Consider the following 23,532-nt stretch of genomic DNA (forward strand, 5'->3'; position numbering starts at 1 on the left):
AGCTTGTATTTTATTGGGCATGGCAGAGACTGTGTCTTACTTATCTTTGTTTTCCTCGCACTGAGAGCAGTGCTGAACACATGGTGGTAACTTCATAAGTATCTATTGTTAGTGCTCTGTATCGTGTGAAACTTACCTTTTTCCTCTGTGGTGGGTTCTGGGGGGCAGATGGGACTCCTTCACAAGCTCTTTCACCACCAGGTGACATGGATCCACGAGAGACATCTTTCATAAAACCATGTTCATATCTGCTGGGAAATCCTTCTGCAGGGGAACAATATCCCCCGTCCAAATGTAAAGGCTTCCTATCTCCTACTAGGGGAGACCCTCGATATAATCCATCTGCTCGAGGCATAGCGTTCAATGGGGAATAGGCATACATTAAGTTAAACTCTGTCCGAAATGCCTGGTCCGAGTTTCTCACAAGGGTCTGATGTCCATCCCCACTCCTGCTGGGAAAGCCAGTCTCAGAGGTGGGCCCAATGGAGGGATGAGGAGCCAGATCAGAATGAGCTGAGTTGATGAGGGAAGGTCTGTCAGCACAGCTGTTAGTGTTGGAGTCAAGGTAGCCTGCTTTTGTCAAGTCCAGGTCTTTTCGGTGACAAAGCTGAAAGAATAAAAATCAATGGAGACATGGGGTAGGGGAGAAGGAAAACAGTCAAAGGGCAGAAAAGAAAGGAGGGAAGAGGGGCACAGGTGAACAGCAGAGACAAAAGGGATGAAAGCAGAAGAGAGAATGCCATTAACATCTGTAAGAGTCCCATGTAGCAATATGCATACAGGCCAGATCACTAACAACCCCCACCATTCCCAAATTACTTTCAAATCTTTCTTTAGGAGAATAATGAAAAATCAGAATTAGATAATTGGCCAAATGTGACTACTTTGCCTGCTTAGCCTTTCATCAAGTTTGCTGAATCACCTTGCACTACATTAAGGGATTGGCAGTATTAATTTGGGATTTACCTGAGCCCCATGTATGCTAGAGATGAGACCAGCTGGCTTATATAACTGGCTTCTGGTGTTATTCGTTTCTAAGTTAATATTGATGGAAGGTGGAAGGAGGGGAAAAGTTGAAAGAAAGTAGAAAGTAGATGGAAAGTCAAGTATTTAAGGTACTGGTTCAGTAAAGGAGAATGGCATCAAGACATCAACCAACCAGTTATTCATTCACTTTCACTATTAAATAGGTATGTTCCTCATAAAACCTTCTGGTCACTTAATTCTTATTTAACCTCTAATCTATGTCAACACACCACAATACCATTAATGCCCATCACTGCAGAGTATCTGAAATGCTGAAATGTACCAAAAATAAGCCCCATCTACTATTTGATTATCATTACCTCCTAACACCAAGATTTTCCATCACTAGGTCAACTAACTAACTCTAGAAAGAATGGTTCCAGAAACCCAGATAACACACCATGTCAGCCTCCAAAATATGCTATCTTAGAACCTATAGCACCTGAGGAGAGAACACCATACTTGTAAGACAGCAAAAACCACGCAGAAAACCTCTAGTACACTATAATACAACCTTTCTCAGTTTCACAATCCTCTATAAAATCCTACTGATTCGGAATTTGGTCAACTGTCACTGTGTTTAATACTAATTTTTTATTAGAAGAAGGGGTGTGTGTTAACAGTTAATTTATAAAAGGTTATGTGAGAGAGTCTTTACTCTATGTGGATTCATGGAATTAATCATTACTACCTCTGTCCAAATCTTCTAATAGTTAAGAAATAATACCACTAAAGTCTGAATTTTACATCTCCACAGCAGCGGTCTCGAGCCGCGGTTTGCCGCTCTGTTGACTAATGAGTTTGCCGATAACTACCTGTCCTAAGGGATACCACTTGTATGGCAATCATATTCCAACCACTGCAGAATGGAGGCCCGGATCACAGAAGCCATGGGCTGCCATAGTTTTCCTGTGTACCCAGTAAGGAGCTACAAAAATGTAGAGAGCCAAGAGGCTTGCCTCTCCCATTTTAAAGAAGTCCCTCAATCTACCAACCAAAACCCAAAACATGCAGTTAAACAGAGCTCTCAGATTAACCCAGGAACAAGGCATAAATTACTGCCTAACTTTCCCAACAAGCTGCTCCTTTATCAACCTAAAATAATAAATATCAAAAAATAGCTCCTACCAACATTTGATCCAACTTTTCCTATTTAACAAACACACATTATTTGTCAGACTTTAACAAGGCTCCTACCATACTTTCAGCCTTCATTAAACTTTACTTCTAGATACTATTCCTTTAAACTCTTTAGCCACTCCCTCCCCCAAACAACAACAACAAAAACAAACCCCACCACACACATAGCTACTTTATTTTCCTCCACCTACATTTGAGAGTTCTGAGTAACAACAGTCATACATGGGAAGGTTCATTCAACTTACAGTGACCAATCGGCCACCCTCCAGCCCATCACCCCATTCACTTGGATTCCCCAGCCCTTCCCACACACTCATGCACACTCACTATCAGCCTCCAAGTGTGATTGAGATGGTGTGATAACTACCTCGGGTGACAGGGACTCGGGCCTATTCGCAGGGTAACTCTCAGGGGAGGATATGTTCTAGAGGAGGGAAAAGCATCTTGTTATTCATCTACTTGAAGTCAAGAAGCAAAACAAAACAAAAAATAAAGTAAAAGCAAGCATAGATAGTTAGCCACAACTTTTTTGGGGGGGTGGGGTGGGAGGGACAAGAATGCACAGGGGAAATGTTTAACTGCAGAATTCATCTCAATGAACAGAATGACTTGTTAAAATGCTTCCTGGTGCCTTTGAAAGCATTTAAGAATAAACTGGTTATATTTCATGCTATAAGTAAACATCACAAGCAGTTATCAGGAAAGAGGTGAAATTTCACACTATTACAGTTGACCCTTGAACAAGCAGTTCCACTTATTCATGGATTTAAAAAAAATATGTATAGTACTATAAATGTATTTTTTCTTCCTTATAATTTTTCTTAATTTTTTTCTCTAGCTTATTTTATTGTAAGAATACAATATATAATAAATATACAAAATATGTATTAATCGACTATGTTATCAGTAAGACTTCCAGTCAACTGTAGGCTATTAGTAGTTAAGTTTTTGGGGAGTGAAAAGTTACATGTAAATTTTCAAATGTGCAGCGAGTCAGTGCCTCTAACCCCCGTGTTGTTCAAGGGTCAACTATGTTTCTTTCTACATTAGATGAGAGTTTAGCAACCTACAGTATTTGTTATTGGGTACCTGACCACTTATTTCTCCTTAGGGGAATCTTTTTCCTTCACTCCACACTCCCTTCTTGAACATTACATTTCCCCATTTTCCTATGTGATTCAGGCCCAACCACTTAGCATGTTGGCAGATGACAGGGCTAGGGAGATGGCCTGTTCCTCTTAAATGAGTTATAGAAGATATGACTGATGGACTTTGTAGCTCAGACTAGATGGTCTTGACATAATCTAATCGGATCTGACCATACCTACCGACATTCTCTGATGTTAAAATCCATTGTACTTTTAGAAACAGAGAGGGAAATAAGCAGTTGTGTATACTCTGAGAGTCCCTGCTTCCAAAACAGGTTTACCCTTAGGGCTTTCACCTGAGGTATCTGATCAGGTGAAACAAAGTGGGCAGTGAACCCAGTTCAAACAAAGTGGGCAGTGAACTCTGATGGGAAGATCTGAATGGTGAAAAGTGGAAAGAATGATGGTGGTAGTTGTGACAAGAGTTCGGGGTGCCAGGGGAAATAAGGGTGGGGGGGTTCTTAATGTTGTATACTACAGACAACTGTGTCTATGGTAGGCGAAATGAGGCTGCTTCAGCAGAGCAGGGTATTTATTGACTATTAATTTTATTTGGTGGGGTGGATAGAGTGTGAGATGGATAGTGGAGTATGGATCACAAGGCAGAAAGAGAAGGATTATTCTGGTGGGAAGGAGGGGCAAATAAAGTGTGTCTTCTCAATGCTGCTTTTAGTCTCTTTTCTTGATGCTTCCCCCACTCCTTACAATCTTGTTCTTTTCCACTACATGTTTCCTTAACTCCTTGTCTTGGAGTTGGAGAAATTTCTCACTTTCCCCCCTGGAATGTTTTTTATTTTTCCTTTCAAAAACATTCTTTCCCCAACCAAGCTGATTTTTACTCGTGACACCTTTAGGTATTTCTCTGTGTCACTGTCTTGGATGGAAATAAGGTTCCCCACAATTTCTTATACTAGAAAGTAGGAAAGAGTATGGCAATTAGAATGATAAAGATGGTCAGGATAGTGAAGTTTGTTTTTTAATTGATTAGAAAGGCTAAATTTTCTCAGTTAAATAGTAAGATTAAAATAGTAGAGACATACACTGAACTTTATGAAGGGGTAGACTATTTAATACATTATAACATTTCCCCCACTCCTGATATTCTAACATTATGCTTAGACTATGCATCAATAAAAAGATCTTTGATTTAAAAAATATATGCAACACTTTACACTTTCATAGTTTTTCATAGTTATCAAAAATACTATAAGAGATAGGAAATACACTGAGTACTAAACTTGGCTGTTTGGGAAGGCAACTTACCTTCTAATTTTATGTTTAATTATAATAAAACCTACAATGACAAGGTATGAATCCCTATTAATATAATATGCTGCCCACCAGGGAGAATGTCCTCTCATGAAATTTTACTTATCAAACTCTAGCTGCTAATTGAAAAGTCAACTGCAATTAGACGAAGTAAAATTAGTAAGGCCTGAATCAGCTGCTTTACTATTTGGCTAAAAAGAACGCCACAGGGAATTATTAGAAATCCAATGTAATCAGGAATATTTTTTGCCCACCAGAAAGAGGCTTGCTCCAAAAGTCAAGTTCATATGGTCTAGCTTAGGTATAGCTGCCTCTTGTTTTTAAGGTTGCTACCTCTCTCTAAGTTAGCCATTTACAAGTCCAGATATTTTTCATCCCCATGCTCTCATAAATACTGAACAGGGAGGAGGATGGCATTGGTTAGGACAATCATCTGGAGAAGTCCAAGTTAGGGACAGAGCTGAGTGTTTAGTGATCAGAACAAATTTTTCTGAGAAGAAAAAAAAAACAGTGTCTGTTTAATTATAAATCAAAGCAACATGCAATAAATGAGGTATATTTTTATATACCTGGAATCTACTCTGCAAATCTGGTGTCACCCAAACTTGAATACTAAAGTGATTCGGAATTGTTTTGAAATAACTGAGAAATACATTTCTAACTTAATCCAGAGAGTGAATGTAATTAATTTGTCTTTATAAACGTGTTGTTAGTTTCTGTCTTATTCCTAACACATTATAACAAAAAGGGAAAGTAACCTAGAATAAGGAAAAAAACCCCTCATTTGTCATAAACCATATGCTTTCTCAATCCCTATTCACTGAGCCCATAATGAGAATACAAAACAACAGGGAAAGAGACACATTACTAATTTAAAGGCCTAGAAACAAAGACACAAATATTATAATCAGAGCTCTCAGGCTGTGTCATTAATTATTACTAGGCTGCTAGAGGCCTGTTTAATAAGTAGAGAGTAAAGCCTAAGATGGAGATCTAGCATGCTTACTACCTCAAGTTCAGGAGGCCAATGGACTGCATGCAAAAGGCAAATGAATGTCATCTGTGGTATAATTATTCCTATTTTGGGAAGTATGTGGACTGCCAAGATGAGAGGCTACCAGGTAATAGGTCACACTGACCGTGAGGGTTCCCATTCTCTTGCTGAGACAGGCAAGGAACATGGTAAAGAAGCATTTGGAATAATATTGAATTTGAAATGAGGAGGTGCAAATGATGACTTCATATTCAGCACTCCCAACAATGAAACCCAAATCACCTCAAACTGCAGAGGAGTATTGCAGCGACTAGCAGTAGTAAGAGACGTGATGGGTGAGAACATGAGGCTATATCCGTTTCGACATTCTTCTTCTGGGTGAGATGGGCCAGGTGTGGTCAGTGGGGGGCTCTTTGAGCCTGGATTGGGAGGGGGTGGTGTGACTGGAGAAAGAGGCCGAAGTAACTTGGTGACATTCTGCTCCATCAGATAGCGAGACTTCCATTTCTTTAAAGGGCTCAACAAATCTGTGAAATACAAAGCTCAGATGAGAGTCGGAAACCACAGTTCAAAAGGAGGCTCTGTAATAAAGCCATTAATTTCTAGCCCACAATGGCTCTTAATTTTTCTTTTGCCTCAATCCATTGTTATCTCTTGCAATCAAATCAAAAGCCCAAAGATACTCTTTAATTGCCACTCTGTTTTGAAAGTATCTCCCAGAGAATTGCCAGATAAAACTGACACTTCTGACTGATCCCTGGAGCTAATTAATTTCTTCCTTGGAAAATATAAATTAACTTTTACACTGAGTTTCCAAAAAACGCAAATTTGTGTCACTTGGTTAAAACCACCCTCTACTTAATTAACATGTCACCAGCTCAAGTTTCCTGAATGCTAACTACATAGCTCTTTTCTCTTCTCTTAAACATTTTTTTTTTTTTGCCATTTTTCAGAAGCTTTCTATGACATTCTGCTTTAGTAGGAAAGAGGTACACATGATTACCTATTCTATATCTAATCACTAATTTTTGAAATGACTTCTATGAAAACTCCCAACCACTTAAAAAAACTAGGCTGGAACTTTTTCTCATTAGAATATTATACTTCCTATACTTTTTAGGTCCACTTAAAAAGGAAGTTCTATTGTATATATATATATTTTAAAAATATATTTTATTGATTTTTATTTTATTTTATTGATTTTTTACAGAGAGGAAGGGAAAGGGATAGAGAGTTAAAAACATCGATGAGAGAGAAGCATCGATCAGCTGCCTCCTGTACACCCACTACTGGGGATGTGCCTGCAACTAAGGTACATGCCCTTGACCGGAATCGAACCTGGGACCCTTCAGTCCCCAGGCCAACACTCTATCCAGTGAGGTATATTTTTATACTGGCTAGGGCTATTGTATATATATATATATATATTTTTTTTTAATGACTACTCGGACCAAAGAACCTATCTCGCTTTCTCTGAGGAAAAATTTACTTTTATTCATTTACAATAGTTAAAAGATATTTATTTAATTAATAGCTACTATATGAAAACCACTGAACTAGGTTATGTGTTTGTATGTGTGTGTGCAAAATGGTCATCATATAATCTATTCAAAGGTATTTACAAACTTGTAATAAACAGAAAACATGTAAAATATATTTAGTATAAATTTAAGAATCTCAACAAAGGTGATCATACTGCTCTGTTAGTAAAAAATAATTATACTTTTAAGTGCTTATGATATAGTAGGCACATACTATGTGCTTATGTGAATTAATCAGATTTCATTTGAACAACTCTATAAATTCAGCACCTCTATTATCATCCCTATTTTAAATACAAATTTGATGTGTAGAGAGATAAAGACAGGTAATCTGGTTCCCATTTACACTATTAATCACTAGATTAAATTATATCCGCAAGGCTTGGTGAATGGAGTAACATTTATCCCAGGCTCTCAAGGAAAAGCTTTGGGACAGCAGGTCATGATCAGAGTTATGCATCAGGAATATTATTCCGGTAGTAATGGTTAGGATGCGATTAGAACTGGGAAACTATTTGAATTAATGTAAGAATTAACTGAAAGAGTTTTGAGTCACTGAGCTTGGGAAGATTTTAAATACAGTGGAAGATTAAGTGCAAAAAATACTTGAGATATATATTTCCCTTTTGGATATCTGAGAATTTATTTTCCTAGATTGGAAGTATATTTGTATTTTTCTTTTGTTTCAGATACTAAGTATTCTTATTTTTCCTTTTTCCTTTTGAAAAGTGCCTAGATATACAAAAACAAATGTGTTTCGTGACTTATATTTAGAACTAGAGGCCTGGTGCATGAAAATTCATGCACTGGAGAGGGATCCCTCAGCCCGGCCTGCCTCCTCTCACAGTCCAGGAGCCCTCAGGGGCGGGAGGAGACCCGGTGATCAGAGGAAAGTGACGCCTCCATAACACCTCTGCTGCTGCCACTGCCGGCAGCACAAGCCTCGGCCGGCCCTGGGTGGCTCGGCAGCTGCCATTGGAGGCTTGTCTGTGCCTTGGGCTGGCCCTGGGCGGCTGGGGGGCTGAGGGGACTGGGGGACTCTGGAGGCAGGTGTGCCACCATCTTTGAGGGTGTGGCAGTCAATTAGTATATTCCCTCCTTATTGGCTGTGGGCACCACCATCTTTGAGGGCGTGATAGTCAATTAGCATATCCCCTCCTTATTGGCAGTGGATGCTGCCATCTTTGCGATGGCATGAGGGTCTATTAGCATATTCCCTCTTTATTAGATAGGATACCTTTTATATATTTCAAAAATCTTAACAGTCAATCTTTAAAAGACGGCTAAATAGTTACAATTAATTATATAAGTGACAAAGTTCATTGCAGAAAAGCTGGAAAGTACAGATGAACCCATCCCTCAAATCAACTTACAGGTCATTCATGTAAAATATACTAGTATTCCCTGAGTACTTATCATGATATCACAGTCAACAAAACAGACCTGATGTGTGCCCTTATGAAGTTTATAAGCTAGTAGTCAATTGCATTTTTTCTATTAATAGCACTATATTTATGAAGTTTTTCCAGTTCTATATTTCTATTGTCATACATAACTTTCAAATTTTATGTGGTAAAATCTATCCATCTTTTTTTTACCTTTACTCAACTACTTTTCAGGATTATATAAACAAACATCCACATATTTAAACACAACTTAAAATCACAACCCCAAGGTAATGTACTGCTAATATTCTGGTGTATTTATACTGCCTTCTTGACTTCTTGTCTAAATCACACTGCTTAATAACTTAGTACTTTTTTTTTCCTTTCTGTAAATGTAGTTTTATTTTTATTTTTTTAAATTACTTTATTGATTAAGGTATCACATATTTGTCCTCATCCCCCCCGCATTCCCATCCCAAACCCCTCCCCACGCATGCCCCACCTCCTGTTGTCCGTGATCACTGGTTAGGCTCATATGCAAGCACACAAGTCCTTTGGTTGATCGATCTCCCTTATCCCCACCCTCCCCTACTTTCCCTCTGAGGTCTGACAGTCTGATCGATGCTGTTCTTGTTCATCAGTCTATGTTGTTCATCATTTCCCCTAGATAAGTGAGCTCATGTGATACTAGAAATTCACTTATAAGAACCGAAAATGAGACAAGCAAATATTTGAACCAAAAAAGGGGGGATAGTAGAAGAATGTCATGTAAGGATAAATATCCTGTAAGTAGATTACATCTAGAAAATTTTTACTTTAGAAAATTAACTTTCATTTGTAATGCTAACAGCAAGACACCCATGTAAAACATACATGGGGTCAAAACAAGCCAAAGGAAAATCGTTTGGGCAAAAAATGAAAAAGGATCGCAAGTCAAATTTATAGAAAAGCTTCCTTTATTAACTTTTGGTCGAGAATATGTTTGTATATTTTCAGAAAACAACTCTGAGACCATGTGGATTCCTGCAACAGAGAGGAATTGACAGGAGTGCTCCAGTCATGAAGACAGAAGAAAAACAGTCCAGAGATGGAAGACACTGACGATGCCTTGCCATACTAGCAGTCAGCAGCTGTGCATCACTGCAGGTTGCCCAGGACCAAACCAGAGAGGGTCGGACCTGCATTACCACCACCCGGAACTGAAATATCATTGCTGTTATGTACACATAAGGAACTGTTGGACATAGAAATTAGGACTCAAAAGAACTGTTGGCCTAGAAAGAAACTCACTATAGACTGATTCATTTGCCTCTCAGCATAACCATTATTGCTTGTCTCATTTTTGGTTCTTATAAGTGAATAACTTACTACTTTTACTTAGAAATACATGGTAAAAAAAAATATTTCTATAACAATTAAAATTTTAATGGCTGTATGACATCCATATTGTCAAAATTTAACCACCGAAGTATTTTTCAAAACTATTTTGCTATTACAACTATGCCTCAATGAGCAATAATCTTGCTCTTACATATTTATGCACTTATTCACTTTAAAAAATAATTTTATTGATTTCAGAGTAGAAGGGAGAGGGAGAGACAGAAGCATCACTGATGAGAATCATTGATAAGCTGCCTCTTGCATGCCCCCACTGCAACCTGGGCATGTGGTCTGACGGGGAATTGAATCATGACCCCCAGGTTCACAGGTGGAAGCTCAACCACTGAACCACGCCAGCTGGGTGTGCACTTGTTTACTTTTTAGGACAAACATCTAGATGTAGAATTATTAACTCAAAAGAGTATTTCTATAGGCTCACTAGCTTTAATTTTATTCTATAGTGAACTACCAGTTGATGCCCTTTAGCCTGCATTCTACAAGGTGTTGATATTGCTCTTCATTTGTAAGTGCTCTTTAATAAGAATGTTACCCTTTGTCAAAAATGTTACAATGATCTGGTGGCCACTATGGCTTGGTTGAGCATTGTCCTGTGTACAGAGAGGTCAGAGGTTGCTGGTTGGATTCTCGGTTGCAGGCTCAATCCCCAGTAGTGGGTAGGGAGGAGGCAGCCAATTGTTATGTCTCTCTCAAATAAAGAAATCAACTAGTTATATTTTCCCAGTTTTCTATCTGCCTTTTAATTTTATCAATAGGCTTTTTTGCCTTTTCAATGTTTTATTGCTATATTTAATTTTAAAATAAATCTTTATTGTTGCCTTGGACGGCGAGGCTCAGTGGTTGAGCATAGATCCTTGAACCAGGAGGTCACAGTTTGATTCCCAGTCAGGGCACATGCTTGGGTTGCAGGCTCAATTCCCAGTGGGGGGTGTGCAGGAGGCAGTTGATCAACGATTCTCTCTCATCATTGGGATGTTTCTATCTCTCTCTCCCTTTCCCTTCCTATCTGAAACCAATAAAAAATATATAAAAAAAACACCTTTATTGTTGAAAGTATTACATATGCGCTCCCTTTCCCCCGCCCCTCTTTGACCTCTTCTAGCCCACCTCCATCCCCCACCCCCACCAGCCTTCACAACCCTATTGTCTGTGTCCATGGGTTATGCATATATGGATACATGTTCTTCGGTTGATCTCTTCCCACCTACCCACCCTCAACTTCCCTCTGAGATTTCACAATCTGTTCCATGCTTCTATGTCTCTGGACCTATCTGATCATCAGTTTACTGGTCATTAGATTCCATATATGAGTGAGATCATGGGATACTTATCTTTCTGACTGGCTTACTTTGCTTAGCAGAATACTCTCCAGATCCCTCCATGCTATCTCAAAGGGTAAGAGCTCCTTCTTTTTTACTGCTGCATTGTATTCCATGGTGCAAATGTACCACAACTTTACCCACTTATCTACTGATGGACACTTGGGCTGTTTCTAGATCTTAGCTAGTGTAAATTGCGCTGCTATGAACATAGGGGGGCAGAGATTATTTCTGATTGGTGTTTTGGGTCTCTTAGGATATATTCTTAGAAGTGGGATCACTGGGTCAAGTGGCAGTTCCATATTTAATTTTTTGAGGAAATTCCATACTGTTTTCCATAATGGCTGCACCAGTCTGCGTTACCACCAGCAGTGTACTAGGGTTATTTTTTCTCCACATCCTCACCAGCACTTGTCATTTTTGATAGTAGCCATTCTCACAGGTGTGATACCTCATTGTTGTTTTAATTTGCATCTCTCTGATGACCAGTGACTTTGAGCATTTTTTCATTATGTCTCTTGGCCATCTGTAAGTCCACTTATGGAGAAGTGTCTATTTAGGTCCTTTGCCCATTTTTTAATTGGACTGTTTGTCTTTTTTTGTTACGTTGTATGAGTTCCTTATATATTTTGGATATTAACTCTTTATCTGATGTATTATTGCCAAATATGTTCTCCCATATAGTGGGCTTCCTTTTCATTTTGTTGGTTTTGCTGTGCAGAAGCTTTTTATTTTGATGTAGTCCCATTTATTTTCTCCTTAGTTTCCTTTGCCCTAGGAACAGTGGTCGACAAACTCATTAGTCAACGGAGTGGCAAACCGCGGCTCGTGAGCAGCGGTTTTTCGACCACTGCCCTAGGAGACGTATCCGTAAACATATTGCGAAAAGAGATGTCTAAGATTTTGCTGCCTAAGGTTTCTTCTAGGATTTTTATGGTTTCTAGACTTAAGTCTTTTATCCAATTTGTTTATTCTTGTGTATGGTGTAACTTGGTGGTCCAGTTTCATTTTTTTGCACGTATCTAATTTTCCCAACACCATTTACCGAAGAGACTGCCTTGACTCCCTTGTATGTTCTTCCCTCCTTTGTCAAATATTAATTGGGAGGAATGGCTTGGGTGGGTTTCTGTTGTGTTCCATTAATATATATGGTTGTTCTTGTGCCAGTACCAGGCTGTTTTGAATATAGTGGCTTTGTAGTAGAACTTGATATCAAGTATTGTGATCCCTCCAATTTTGTTCTTCTCTCTCAAGATTACTGCAGCTATTCAGGGTCTTTTCTTGGTTCCATATAAATTTTTGGAGTATTTGTTCTAGATCTGTTAAATATGCCATTGGTATTTTAATAGGAATTGCATTGAATCTATAGATTGTTTTGGGTAGTATGGACATTTTGATGATGTTGATTCTAACAATCCATGAACATGGTATATTCTTCTACTTGTTTATGTCTTCCTCTCTTTTTTCAAAGCCCTGTAGTTTTCTGAGTACAAGTCTTTTACCTCCTTAGTTAAGTTTATTCCTAAGTATCTTATTTTTGTTGCAATGGTAAATGGGATTGTTTGTTTAGTTTATCTTTATGAGAATTCATGCTTGGTGTATAAAAATACCATTGGTTTGTGGGTGTTGGTTTTGTATCCTGCTACATTCATTTATTAAATCTAGCAGATTTTTGGTAATCTTTAGGATTTTCTTTTTTAAAATATATTTTTATTGATTTCAGAGAGGAAGAGGGAGAGGTAGAGAGGTAGAAGTATCAATGATGACAGAGAATCATTGATTGGCTGCCTCCTGCACACCCCTATTGGTGATTGAGCCCACCACCTGGGCATGTGCCCTAATGGGGAATAGAATCGTGATGTTCTGGTTCAAAAATCAATGCGCAACCACTGAGCCACACCAGTTGAGCTTTAGGATTTTCTATGTACGATATCATGACATATCATCTGTAAATAATGAGTTTTATTTCCTCCTTTCCAATTTGGATGCCTTTTATGCTTTCTTCTTGTCTGACAGCTATGGCTAGGACTTTCAGTACTTTGCTGAATAAGTATGGTGAAAGCAGACATTCCTGTCCTGTTCCTGTTCTTAGGGGAAATGGTTTCAATTTTTGCCCATTAAGTATGATGTAGGCTGTAGGTTTGCCATATATGGAATTTTCTGAGTTTTTATAAAAAGTAGATGTTGGATTTTGTTGAATGCTTTTCCTGCATCCATTTGATATGATCATGTGATTTTTGTCTTTCAATTTGTTTATGTGATATATCATGTTTTTTTGTTTGTTTGTTTTTTAAATATATTTTATTGATTTTTTTACAGAGAGGAAGGGAGAGGGATAGAGAGTTAGAAACATCGATGAGAGAGAAACATCGATTAGCTGCCTCCTGCACATCCCCCGCTGGGGATGTGCCCGCAACCAAGGTATATGCCCTTGACCGGAATCGAACCTGGGACCCCTCAGTCTGCAGGCTGACATTTTATCCACTTAGCCAAACCAGTCAGACTGATATATCATGTTTATTGATTTGCAAATATTGTACCAGCATTGCATCCCTGGAATAAATCCCACTTGGTCATAGTGTATCTTTTTAATATACTGCTGGTTCCGATTTGCTAATATTTTGTTGAGGATTTTAGCATCTATGTTCATCAGAGATACTGGCCTGTAATTTTCTTTCTTTGTAGTTGTTCTCTGAAGGTTTGGTAAAACTCCCCTGTGAAGCCACCCGTACCAGGGCTTTTGTTTGCCGGGAGCTTTTTTTTTTTTTTTTATTACTGCCTCTATTCAGTTTTTATTGGCCTATTCAGGTTTTCTAATTTGTTTTGGAATTTTGTATTTTTTTTTTTTTTTTTTTAGGAATTTGTCCATTTCATCCACATTGCCAGCTTGTTGGCATATTGTTCATAGTATTTTCTTTCAACCACTGAGTCATGCTGGCAGTGTTCTCTGTTTCTTTCTTTCTTTCTTTTTTTTTTTTTTTAAATATTCTTATTGATTTTTTACAGAGAGGATAGAGAGTTAGAAACATCGATGAAAGAGAAACATTGATGGCTGCCTCCTGCACACCCCTACTGGGGATGTGCCCGCAACCAAGGTACATGCCCTTGACTGGTATCAAACCTGGGACCCTTCAGTCTGCAGGCCAACATTCCATCCACTGAGTCAAACCGGTTAGGGCTCTCTTTGTTTCTTGATGATTCTGGCTAGCAGTTCATCAATTTTGTTTATCTTTTCAAAGTATCAGTTCTTGGTTTCACTGACTTTTTAATTTCTTTTTCCTCTATGTCATTTATTTCTGCTCTAATCTTTATTATTTCCTTCCCTTTTTCTCTGGGCTTTTCTTGTTGTTCTTTAATTATGTTGTAGGGCAGTGATGGCGAACCTACGACACACGTGTCAGCACTGACACGCGTAGCCATTTCTGATGACACGCGGCCGCTGAGGTGGCCGCATGCCGAGGATGAAACATTTGCTGCTCCTGAGGATGAAACATTTGCGAAATAATGTTTTTTCCTCAAAAGTGACACACTACCCGAGTTATGCTCAGTTTTTTGGCGAAGTTTGACACACCAAGCTCAAAAGGTTGCCCATCACTGTTGTAGGGTTAAATAGTTTATTATTAAATTTTCTTGTTTTTTGAGGTAGGTCTGTGGTGCTATGAACTTCCCTCTCAGGACCGCGTTTGCTGTATCCCATAGATTTTGGGTTGTTGTGTTTTCATTTTCATTTATTTCCAGCAATTTTTAAAAAAATATACTTTTATTGATTTCAGAGAGCGAATGATTGATCCATTGCCTCCTACACAACCCTTACTGGGTATTGAGCCTTGAACCTGGGACCTTTCAGTCTGCAGGCCGACACTTATCCACTCAAAGCAGCTAGGGCTACAGCAAGTTTTTTACGGCTTTCTTAATCTCACTGGTAACCCATTCATTGTTTAATAACATGCTACTCAGCCTCATTGTGTTTGAATGTTTTTGAGTATTTTTACTGTAGTTGATTTCTAATTTCATTGTGTTGTGATCTGAGAAAATGCTTGATATGATTTCAATCTTCTTGAACTTGTAGATTTGTTTTCTGTACTAACATGTGGTCTATCTTTGACAATGAACCATGTGCACTTGAGAAGAATGTATATTCTACAGCTTTGGGGTGAAATATTCTATAAATGTCAATTAAATCCATCTGATCCAGTGTGTCATTTAGAATCTGTTTTCTTGTTTTTTGTCTGGAAGATTATCCAGTAGTCAGTGAAGTGTTCAAGTCCCCTAGTATGACTGTATTGCTGTTGATCTCTCCCTTAAAGTCCTCTAGATTTTTAAAAATATATATATTTTATTGATTTTTTACAGAGAGGAAGGGAGAGGGATAGAGAATTAGAAACATCGATGAGAGAGAAACATCAATCAGCTGCCTCATGTACAGCTCCTACTGGGGATGTGCCCGCAACCAAGGTACATGCCCTTGACCGGAATTGAAATTGGGACCTTTCAGTCCACAGGCCAATGCTCTATCCACTGAGCCAAACCAGTTAGGGAGAGTCCTCTAGATTTAAAAAATATATATATTTAGGTGCTCCTATATTGGGTGCATATATGATTACCAGGGTTATATCCTCATGTTGGATAGATCCCTTTATTATTATGTAGTGACCTTTATTATCTCTTGTGATGGCCTTCATTTTGAAGTCTATTTTGTCAGATAGGAACATTGCTACCCCAGCTTTTTTTTTTCTTCTCGTTTCCATTGGCATGGAAAATTTTCTTCCAGCCCTTTACTCTCATCCTGTGTGTGTGTTTTGTTCTGAGGTGGGTCTTTTGTAGACAGCATATAATTGGGTCATGTTTTTGTATCCATTCAGCTATCCTTTGTCTTTTGATTGGACCATTAACTCAAATAGAATATAATGTAGTGATTATCTTTTAACATGCCAAATGGCTAGCACATTCTTTCAATATCTTTAATTATTATAGAATAATTATAATGTCTCCACTGATTTGAAATATGACACTTAAATGATTAGAATGTTACATATACTAGGTTTACTTCTGAGTGTTATTCTATATACTTGATGTCCAAATGCTATCAATATTGACATAACATTTTAAGCAAAATTGGGCAATAGCAGCAATTCTACTCCAACTTTCCAAAATCTTTTGACTATTTTAGCATACTTGTTCATGTTATAAGCTGTAGAAATCATTCATTAACTATGTTGATTCAAAAAAATATAGTTAGAATTTTGATTGAGTTTGCATTAAATTCATGAGTAATTTGAGGAGAATTCTCAGCACCATGGCATGATCTTTCACCTACTCATGCCTTCATCTATATGTCTCTCCAAATAGATTCGTCACATTTTTAAAAAATATATTTTTACTGATTTCAGAGAGAAAGGGAGAGGAAGAGAAAAATAGAAACATCAATGATGAGAGAGAATCATTGATCTGCTGCCTCCCACATGCCCCACACTGGTGATCAAGCCTACAACCCGGGCATGTGACCTGACCAGGAATCAAACCAGTGACCTCCTCATTCATAGGTTGATGCTCAACCACTGAGCCATGCTGGCTGGGCTAGATTGGTTATATTTTTAATTAGGGTTACTCTTTAGGGTTCTCTATATTTTGTTACTATTATGAAGTATATGTACTTTTCTATGTTATCTAAATGTTATTGTTAACATATAAGAAAATGCTATACATATTTTTGTACGTAGCTACATTATTGATCTCAACCAGTTTTTGTTATGTTTTTCACGATAAAGCATAACTGTCAATTGCTACTCCCCCCTCCTCCAATTGGTCTGCTAATAAATAAATTATATGAATAAATTTTCAAATACTGAACCATATATTCCTAGGAGAAATTTTATTTAGTCATAATGTACTATTCGTTTAATATTCTTATAGATTCAAGATTCAAACCACTAAAATCTAATTCAGCCCAGCTGGAGTGGTTCAGTTGTGTGAGCACTGTCCTGTGCACCAAAGAGTTGCTGGTTTGATTTCCTGGTCAGGGCACATGCCTGGGTTGCAGGTTCAATCCCCAGTTGTGGCATATGTGGAAGGCAACAGATCAATATTTCTCTCTCACTAAGCATGTCCTCAGGTGAACTCGGTTCAGAATAAAAAAGGAAAAAAAATCAAATTCAAAAGCAGTACTATGGTCCTGGCCAGTTAGCTCAGTTGGTTAGATCGTCGTCCTGATATGCCAATGTTGCTTGTGAGTTTCATCCCCAGTTAGGGCATGTACAAGAAATAACCAATGAATGCATAAATAAGTGAACAACAAATCTCTCTGGGGAAAAAAAAGTAGTTCTATGTCTTTTTATTTTGGGGAAGGAGAAGGTTAAGTTAATTTGGTAAAATGAATAAAGAATAAAAATTTTGATGACACTACATAGTATTCCATCAAAAAAGTATGTGCACACAGCAGATAAACCAAATTTTACTATTCCTTTATTGATTGAAATCCAGGTGGTTTTTATACTATGCATTTTAAAATTATTATTTTTTTATCCTCACCAGAGGTTATTTTTTCACTGATTTTTAGAGAGAGGGAAAGACAGAGAGACTTATTGATGTGAGAGAAACACATTGATTGGTTGTCTCCTTCACGAGCCCCAACCAGGCCCGGGGCTGGGGAGGAGCCTACAACCAAGGTACACACCCTTGACTGGAATTAAACAAACCCAGGACCCTTCGGTCCACAGGCCGAAGATCTATCCACTGTGCCAAATCAGGTAGGGCCATTTTTGCAATTATTAAAAATCCTATGACAAATGCTTTCTACAAAAATTTTGGTCCACACCTATTTCTGTAGAACACATACCTAGAAGAACTACTACTAATTTAAGGAGTATAAATTAAAAAAAAAAAAAAAGAATATATGTATATATATTTATTTCAGAGAGAAAGGGAGAGAAAGAGAGAGAGAGAGATAAAAACATCAATGATGAGAGAGAATCATTGATCAACTGCCTCCTGCATGCTCCCTACTGGGGATAGAGCCTGCAACCTCGACTGGAATTGAACCTAGGACCTTTCAGTCCACAGGCCTATGCTCTATTCACTGAGCCAAACTGGCTAGGGCTAAATATATATATATATTTAAATATGGCTTTATTGATTCTTAGAGAGGAAAAGAGAGGGATAGAGACATTGAAACATCAATGAGAGAGGAACATCATTGATTGGCTGTTCACTGCACAGCCCCTACTGGGGGATCAATTCCAAAACTTGGGCATATGCCCTGACAGGAAATCAAACCATGACTTCTTGGTTCCTGGGTCAGTTGACGCTTAACCACTAACCCATACCTGCTGGGTAGGAGTATGAATATTTTTAATGCCTATGATAAATCTTACCAAATTGCTAGTAGGGCTAATATTGTCATTTTTATTGCAAATCCTTTCTCCCAATATATTCGTCCCTTGTTAATTCAGAGACAATATAGAAACAGAAACATTGTTTATTTTTGATTTAAGAAAAATTTGAATGTGCCCGAATTTGCATTGGCAAGAATCTAATTCTTTTAAATTCCTCCAAATTCCACAATAACTTACAACATCTTTCATTTATATAAGGCCTGTTTCCAACTATTCTGTTCTATCTAAAATAGTAAAAGGGTAATATGCTAGTCAGACCGAACGTCCAGGAAGCCGAAACCAGAGCGAAGCAGCAAGGGTCCTGGGCGCCTGTTGGCAACGGCCAGAGGGAAGCAGCCCAGTCGTGGGTGTCGGAGGGAAGCTGGTGCCGGCAGCCGGGGGAGGGCAGGCCTGCCTACTCTTCCATGAATTTTTGTGCATCAGGCCTCTAGTATTTATATATGAATCCATTCTTGGACCAGTACTGTACTAATTTAATTACTAATGTCCAGCTTCCTATTAGAAGCTAGTTTCACACTTCTAGGAAAGTATATCTCATTATTCTTTTTCAATTATTTTTTTCTTGGCTGTTTTCATGCTTATTTTTTTAGATAAATCTCAATATAACAAATTCCAACACACGCTAGTTTGATGGTAACTCTATAAAGTTGTAACTCTATAAGAAATCAACAAAATAAACCCATATATGTATAAATTTCTTAGTACATTATCAGACACATAATTACCATTATTCTGTACAAAATACTCATTCTTATGAAACATTTACAGAAATTAGATGAGAATTAACTATAACAACAACAGCAACAAAAATTTCAGGAATGGTTTGCTCCACATGCTCCACTAATGTTATTCCTAAGAAGTTTCTTAGTTTTGTTAGTTTGAGAATAAAAACTTTTCATTAATTTTCTTAGTGCATAAATGCTATTAATTTTTACATATTGTCTATCCAGCAGTTTTATTAAACAAGAGTTTAATTCTAAGTTTTCCAGTAGATTATTTAGGCTCTCCTGGGTATATATCCCTATCACTTACAAAATAAAATAATGAACATTACACTTGCCCCAAAGCTGAGTAGTAATAACTTTCATTTCTATATGACTTTAGTTTTTAGGAACTTAGAATTGTTAATTTATTATAGTATCTGACTAATTTCTGTAAATGTTTCATAAGAATGAGTATTTTGTACAGAATAATGGTAATTATGGGTCTGATAGTGTACTAAGAAATTTATACATATCATTGAATTTAATCTATTAGTTCTTTTGAAAGGGCAGAGCAGGACAGCACAAAATGTACTGTACCCTCCACCCTGTGTAACTATGTATATAACTCCTTTTTCTTAGAAAACCGCGAGAATGTAACAATTGCATGAACCTGCCAATAGGAATGTAGAGAGGTGGACTCAGTCCACCTTAAGCAAGCTGCCCAGTGTGCCTTTGTGTAACTGGACCCCTCACCCTACCCCTGACCAATCATGGGAGTCATAAACACTCTCCCTGCCCACTACTCGAAACCCCCTTAAAGCCTTTGTGTTGGCGAGGGAAGCTCTCTTGGTCCCCGGTGAGCGCTGGAGATGAGAGCTCGTGCTAGCACGAATAAAGGTTCTCTTGCAGTTACAGCGGGTCTTGGCTCCTTCCTGGGGGGTTTTTGGGGATTCTGAACACTGGGCATTACACTTTGAAGTAGACATTACCATTCCCATTTTACAGATGAGGTTAAGAGATGTTTAGTAACTTGCTAATTATCATATAGCTAGTAAAGGGTAGGGCTGGTTTCAAATTCAGGTCTTTTGGGGAGTCTTTCTCCTATACCAAACTGTCTCCCTTTCTTCATGAATATCTCCTTGGTATTTTTGGGAAACAAACAACCCTGAAACTAACAAAAATAATTCCTTGGGATTTATATTAACTTGTAGCAATATACCAAGTCACCCATTTGACTAGCTTGGTTTTAATTGAATATTTTCCTTTTGTTTATATTGCTCCTTATCATTAAGGCAAAGTGTATCATTTGTATGTTCCTCACTGCTAGAGACAGGAGCAGAGATTCAATAAAGGTTGGTGACTTGTTGTCCTAATTCCATTCCAAATAAGGCATATAGTAACCAAGGCACTTTCCCTGTCTTTGTCAATCAGGACACAATGCTACACAACCTCACTTTCCCAACCTCAAATATGTACACACTTAACACACATATCACACAAATAAAAATGTGCATTAGGCAGATTTCATATGTATACTAGACAGAAGATTTCAGTTAAGTTATATACTCACTGTACTATAAAAGCTACCATAAATTGGTAATATTAATAAAAATCTGGTACCAGCATTTTTTTTTACATTGATCTGATTTGAGTAAATCTCCATAGTACATGATAAGTAAAATATTTTAAATACATGGTATTATTTATTTTCTACACGTTCCACACTAGGATTTTATTACCCTGGGGTTATGCTTATAATAATTTATAAGGTATAATACAATTTACAGATAGAAGAATAAAATAAGTCAATAATTTGAAAATATATTTTTAGCAGCATATTTTTTCCCAAATACATTATACAACATTTTAACATAAAGCAGATATTAGCAGACAAATGTATTTACTTAATACAACTTTGTATTTACTCAGCAGGTCAATAAAAAGAAACAATGAAGTAATTTTTATGAAAATCTGAAATATCATGTTAGCTGCAGGCTTAGATGACTTTTAGCATGTAATTTATATTGATATTTTATTTTAATTGAATACTATCCACCAAAACTGAGATATAGAGATAAACTTATGGAAATCACGGAAAACTTTTCAATTAAGCTGATACTGGCAGGAGAAACTTTAGTAAAAAGACTGTCCCAAAATAAGCTGGTGTCATAAGTTCATGCACCAGTGCTTTCAATTGCAATTCAACTACACCCCCTGCAAGAGACTGTGAAAACTATGGGTTGGATGATTTTTCATGGCGCTGTAGTTTAAAACAAGGACTTTAAATCAGATTCAAGGCTGACTTCTAAAAATTTTGATGTTAACAGGGCAAGCCCTTTTTAAAAGAAACAATTCCTAATAATTTGTTTACTTCATTCATCCACTTAGCCTTCATCAAGCCACACCCACCTCAATTACCTACAATTGTGATTCAATCCTGAATAGTGCCCCACATCTTTCTTACTTCCCCTTTTATAAATATGAATAAAGATTTCCTAAACTTAACTGCTTTAAATATATCTAATTTTTTTCTTTATTGATAAATATATCTAACTTCTTAATAACTATTTCTGCTGTTATCTGTACACTGTCTAGTTCCTACTTTGTCATCCTAGAAAAAAATGATCCCTGACTTGAGATCTCTCTCTTCCTCAAAAAGACAGATGTAAAGTAACTATTTAAAGAACAATGCTATTTATTTTTGTATCAGACTTTTTCAGTATTTATACTGAAATAATCATTGCTCATATATTCAGAAAGGTTTGAGATACATACCTGCATTGTCTTTGCAGATACTAGAAGAGTTACTATTCTCATTACTTTGGTATAGGTGCTGAGTTCTACTCTCTTGGGGTACAGATGATGTTTGAGTCATCCCTTCTTCCAAGGCTTGCTTTATCCAGCGCTATAATGGGAAAAGAACCAGGAAATTATCAATAACAATTTAAAACTATTAGTATACCTACTTCAAATGCATTAACCAGGTCATTACATATCAACTGGTGAGAGATGCAATCCAACACACTCATTCAGTTCCAACAGTCAAGTATTTTTTTTTCTCTTGTGTTTCAGCACATTGGAATATTAACCATCAATTCCTTTTACTGGGCAAAATGGAGAAAACCTAGATTACACATAATGAGATCTCATTAAAAAACCAAAACCAATAAAAAATGATTACTCAACTTTTCATACTGCTTAGAATGGGGAAAATGCAAAGAGATAGGAAGAAACCTTAGCATTTATTTAAGAGAGTGATCATATAGGATGAAAGTAGCACATAAAGTAAGTGCCAAGACGAAAGATAAAAGAACAAACAGCTCTTCACTACAGGTACCAAAATACTTCTAAAAGGTCTACTCTCAGATGGAATATCCTGTTAATTTTTCTCTCCCTATCAAGTAGTTGGTTAAATTATGCATACATAATGCAAATAACCAGAATAAATGATCTGCAGAAATAAAAAAGGGGAAAAGCCACATTTTTTTTTTTTTAGTGAATACTAGAATCTAAATGATGAAAAATAAATTTAAAGGTCAGGAAGTAAGCCTACAAAGATTAGGATAGTAAGACTATGCATCCTGAGGAAGAGAGAAAATTTCTTACCTGTAATTGTGTTCTCTTAAGATACACAGTTGTAGGTTGCTCACCACTCTGTGGCTCTCCTGCCCTGACATAAGACAGATCGAATTTTGATAAACATCAATTTCTGAGTAGGACCCTCCCCCAAATAGGAAGGTCAAAGGTGTTTATAATTTCACACCTATAGAGAACAAGTATTACAGGTAAGTAAATATTCTCTTCACTAAAGAGAGCAATTTTAATAGATTTACCTGATTAGAAACACAAGAAACAATTATTTTCTAGGGAGTAATGTGAGGAAAATTTCACCAAGAAAAATTTTATATCTTGTAAATGGCATTGTGGACTGCCAAATGAAAGCAAAAATAAAGTTGTAGACATGAGAAAAGAGTGAATAAGAATATAAAAAGATCTCAACAATCACATCAGCACTGTAGAATATGACCAGGTCTCTGAAAAGCCCAAATAAGACCAAGAATGAACTCTCTTATACACAAAATATTGATATAAAGATGAACTATCAGAACCACAGCTCCTTATGACTTAGAGAAGACCTTAAAAGTCCCTTGTCCAAAGCACGTAGGGTACAGATGAAGAAAATTAGGATCAGGAGGAAATGATTGTAAAATCTTTCA

The 23,532-nt window shown here is 37.2% G+C and overlaps 1 protein-coding gene across 4 annotated transcripts in view; it reads right to left on the reverse strand.

Moving 5' to 3' along the window:
- The window catches only part of SETD5 (SET domain containing 5), a 93,293-nt gene that overhangs the window by 7,366 nt on the left and 62,395 nt on the right, over positions 1 to 23,532 (reverse strand). For 3 of the 4 annotated variants that reach the window (XM_054729696.1, XM_054729699.1, XM_054729697.1), the window contains 4 exons: positions 22,091 to 22,220; positions 5,860 to 6,104; positions 2,534 to 2,590; positions 137 to 607 (listed from right to left, as the gene is read on the reverse strand). In XM_054729696.1, the coding sequence (XP_054585671.1) occupies positions 137 to 607; positions 2,534 to 2,590; positions 5,860 to 6,104; positions 22,091 to 22,220 (903 nt within the window). The remainder of the gene's footprint in view (positions 1 to 136; positions 608 to 2,533; positions 2,591 to 5,859; positions 6,105 to 22,090; positions 22,221 to 23,532) is intronic. The other variant, XM_054729700.1, reaches the window with a different exon arrangement.

This window comes from Eptesicus fuscus, chromosome 18 (genome assembly GCF_027574615.1).
Source record: "Eptesicus fuscus isolate TK198812 chromosome 18, DD_ASM_mEF_20220401, whole genome shotgun sequence".
Lineage (NCBI taxonomy): Eukaryota > Metazoa > Chordata > Mammalia > Chiroptera > Vespertilionidae > Eptesicus > Eptesicus fuscus.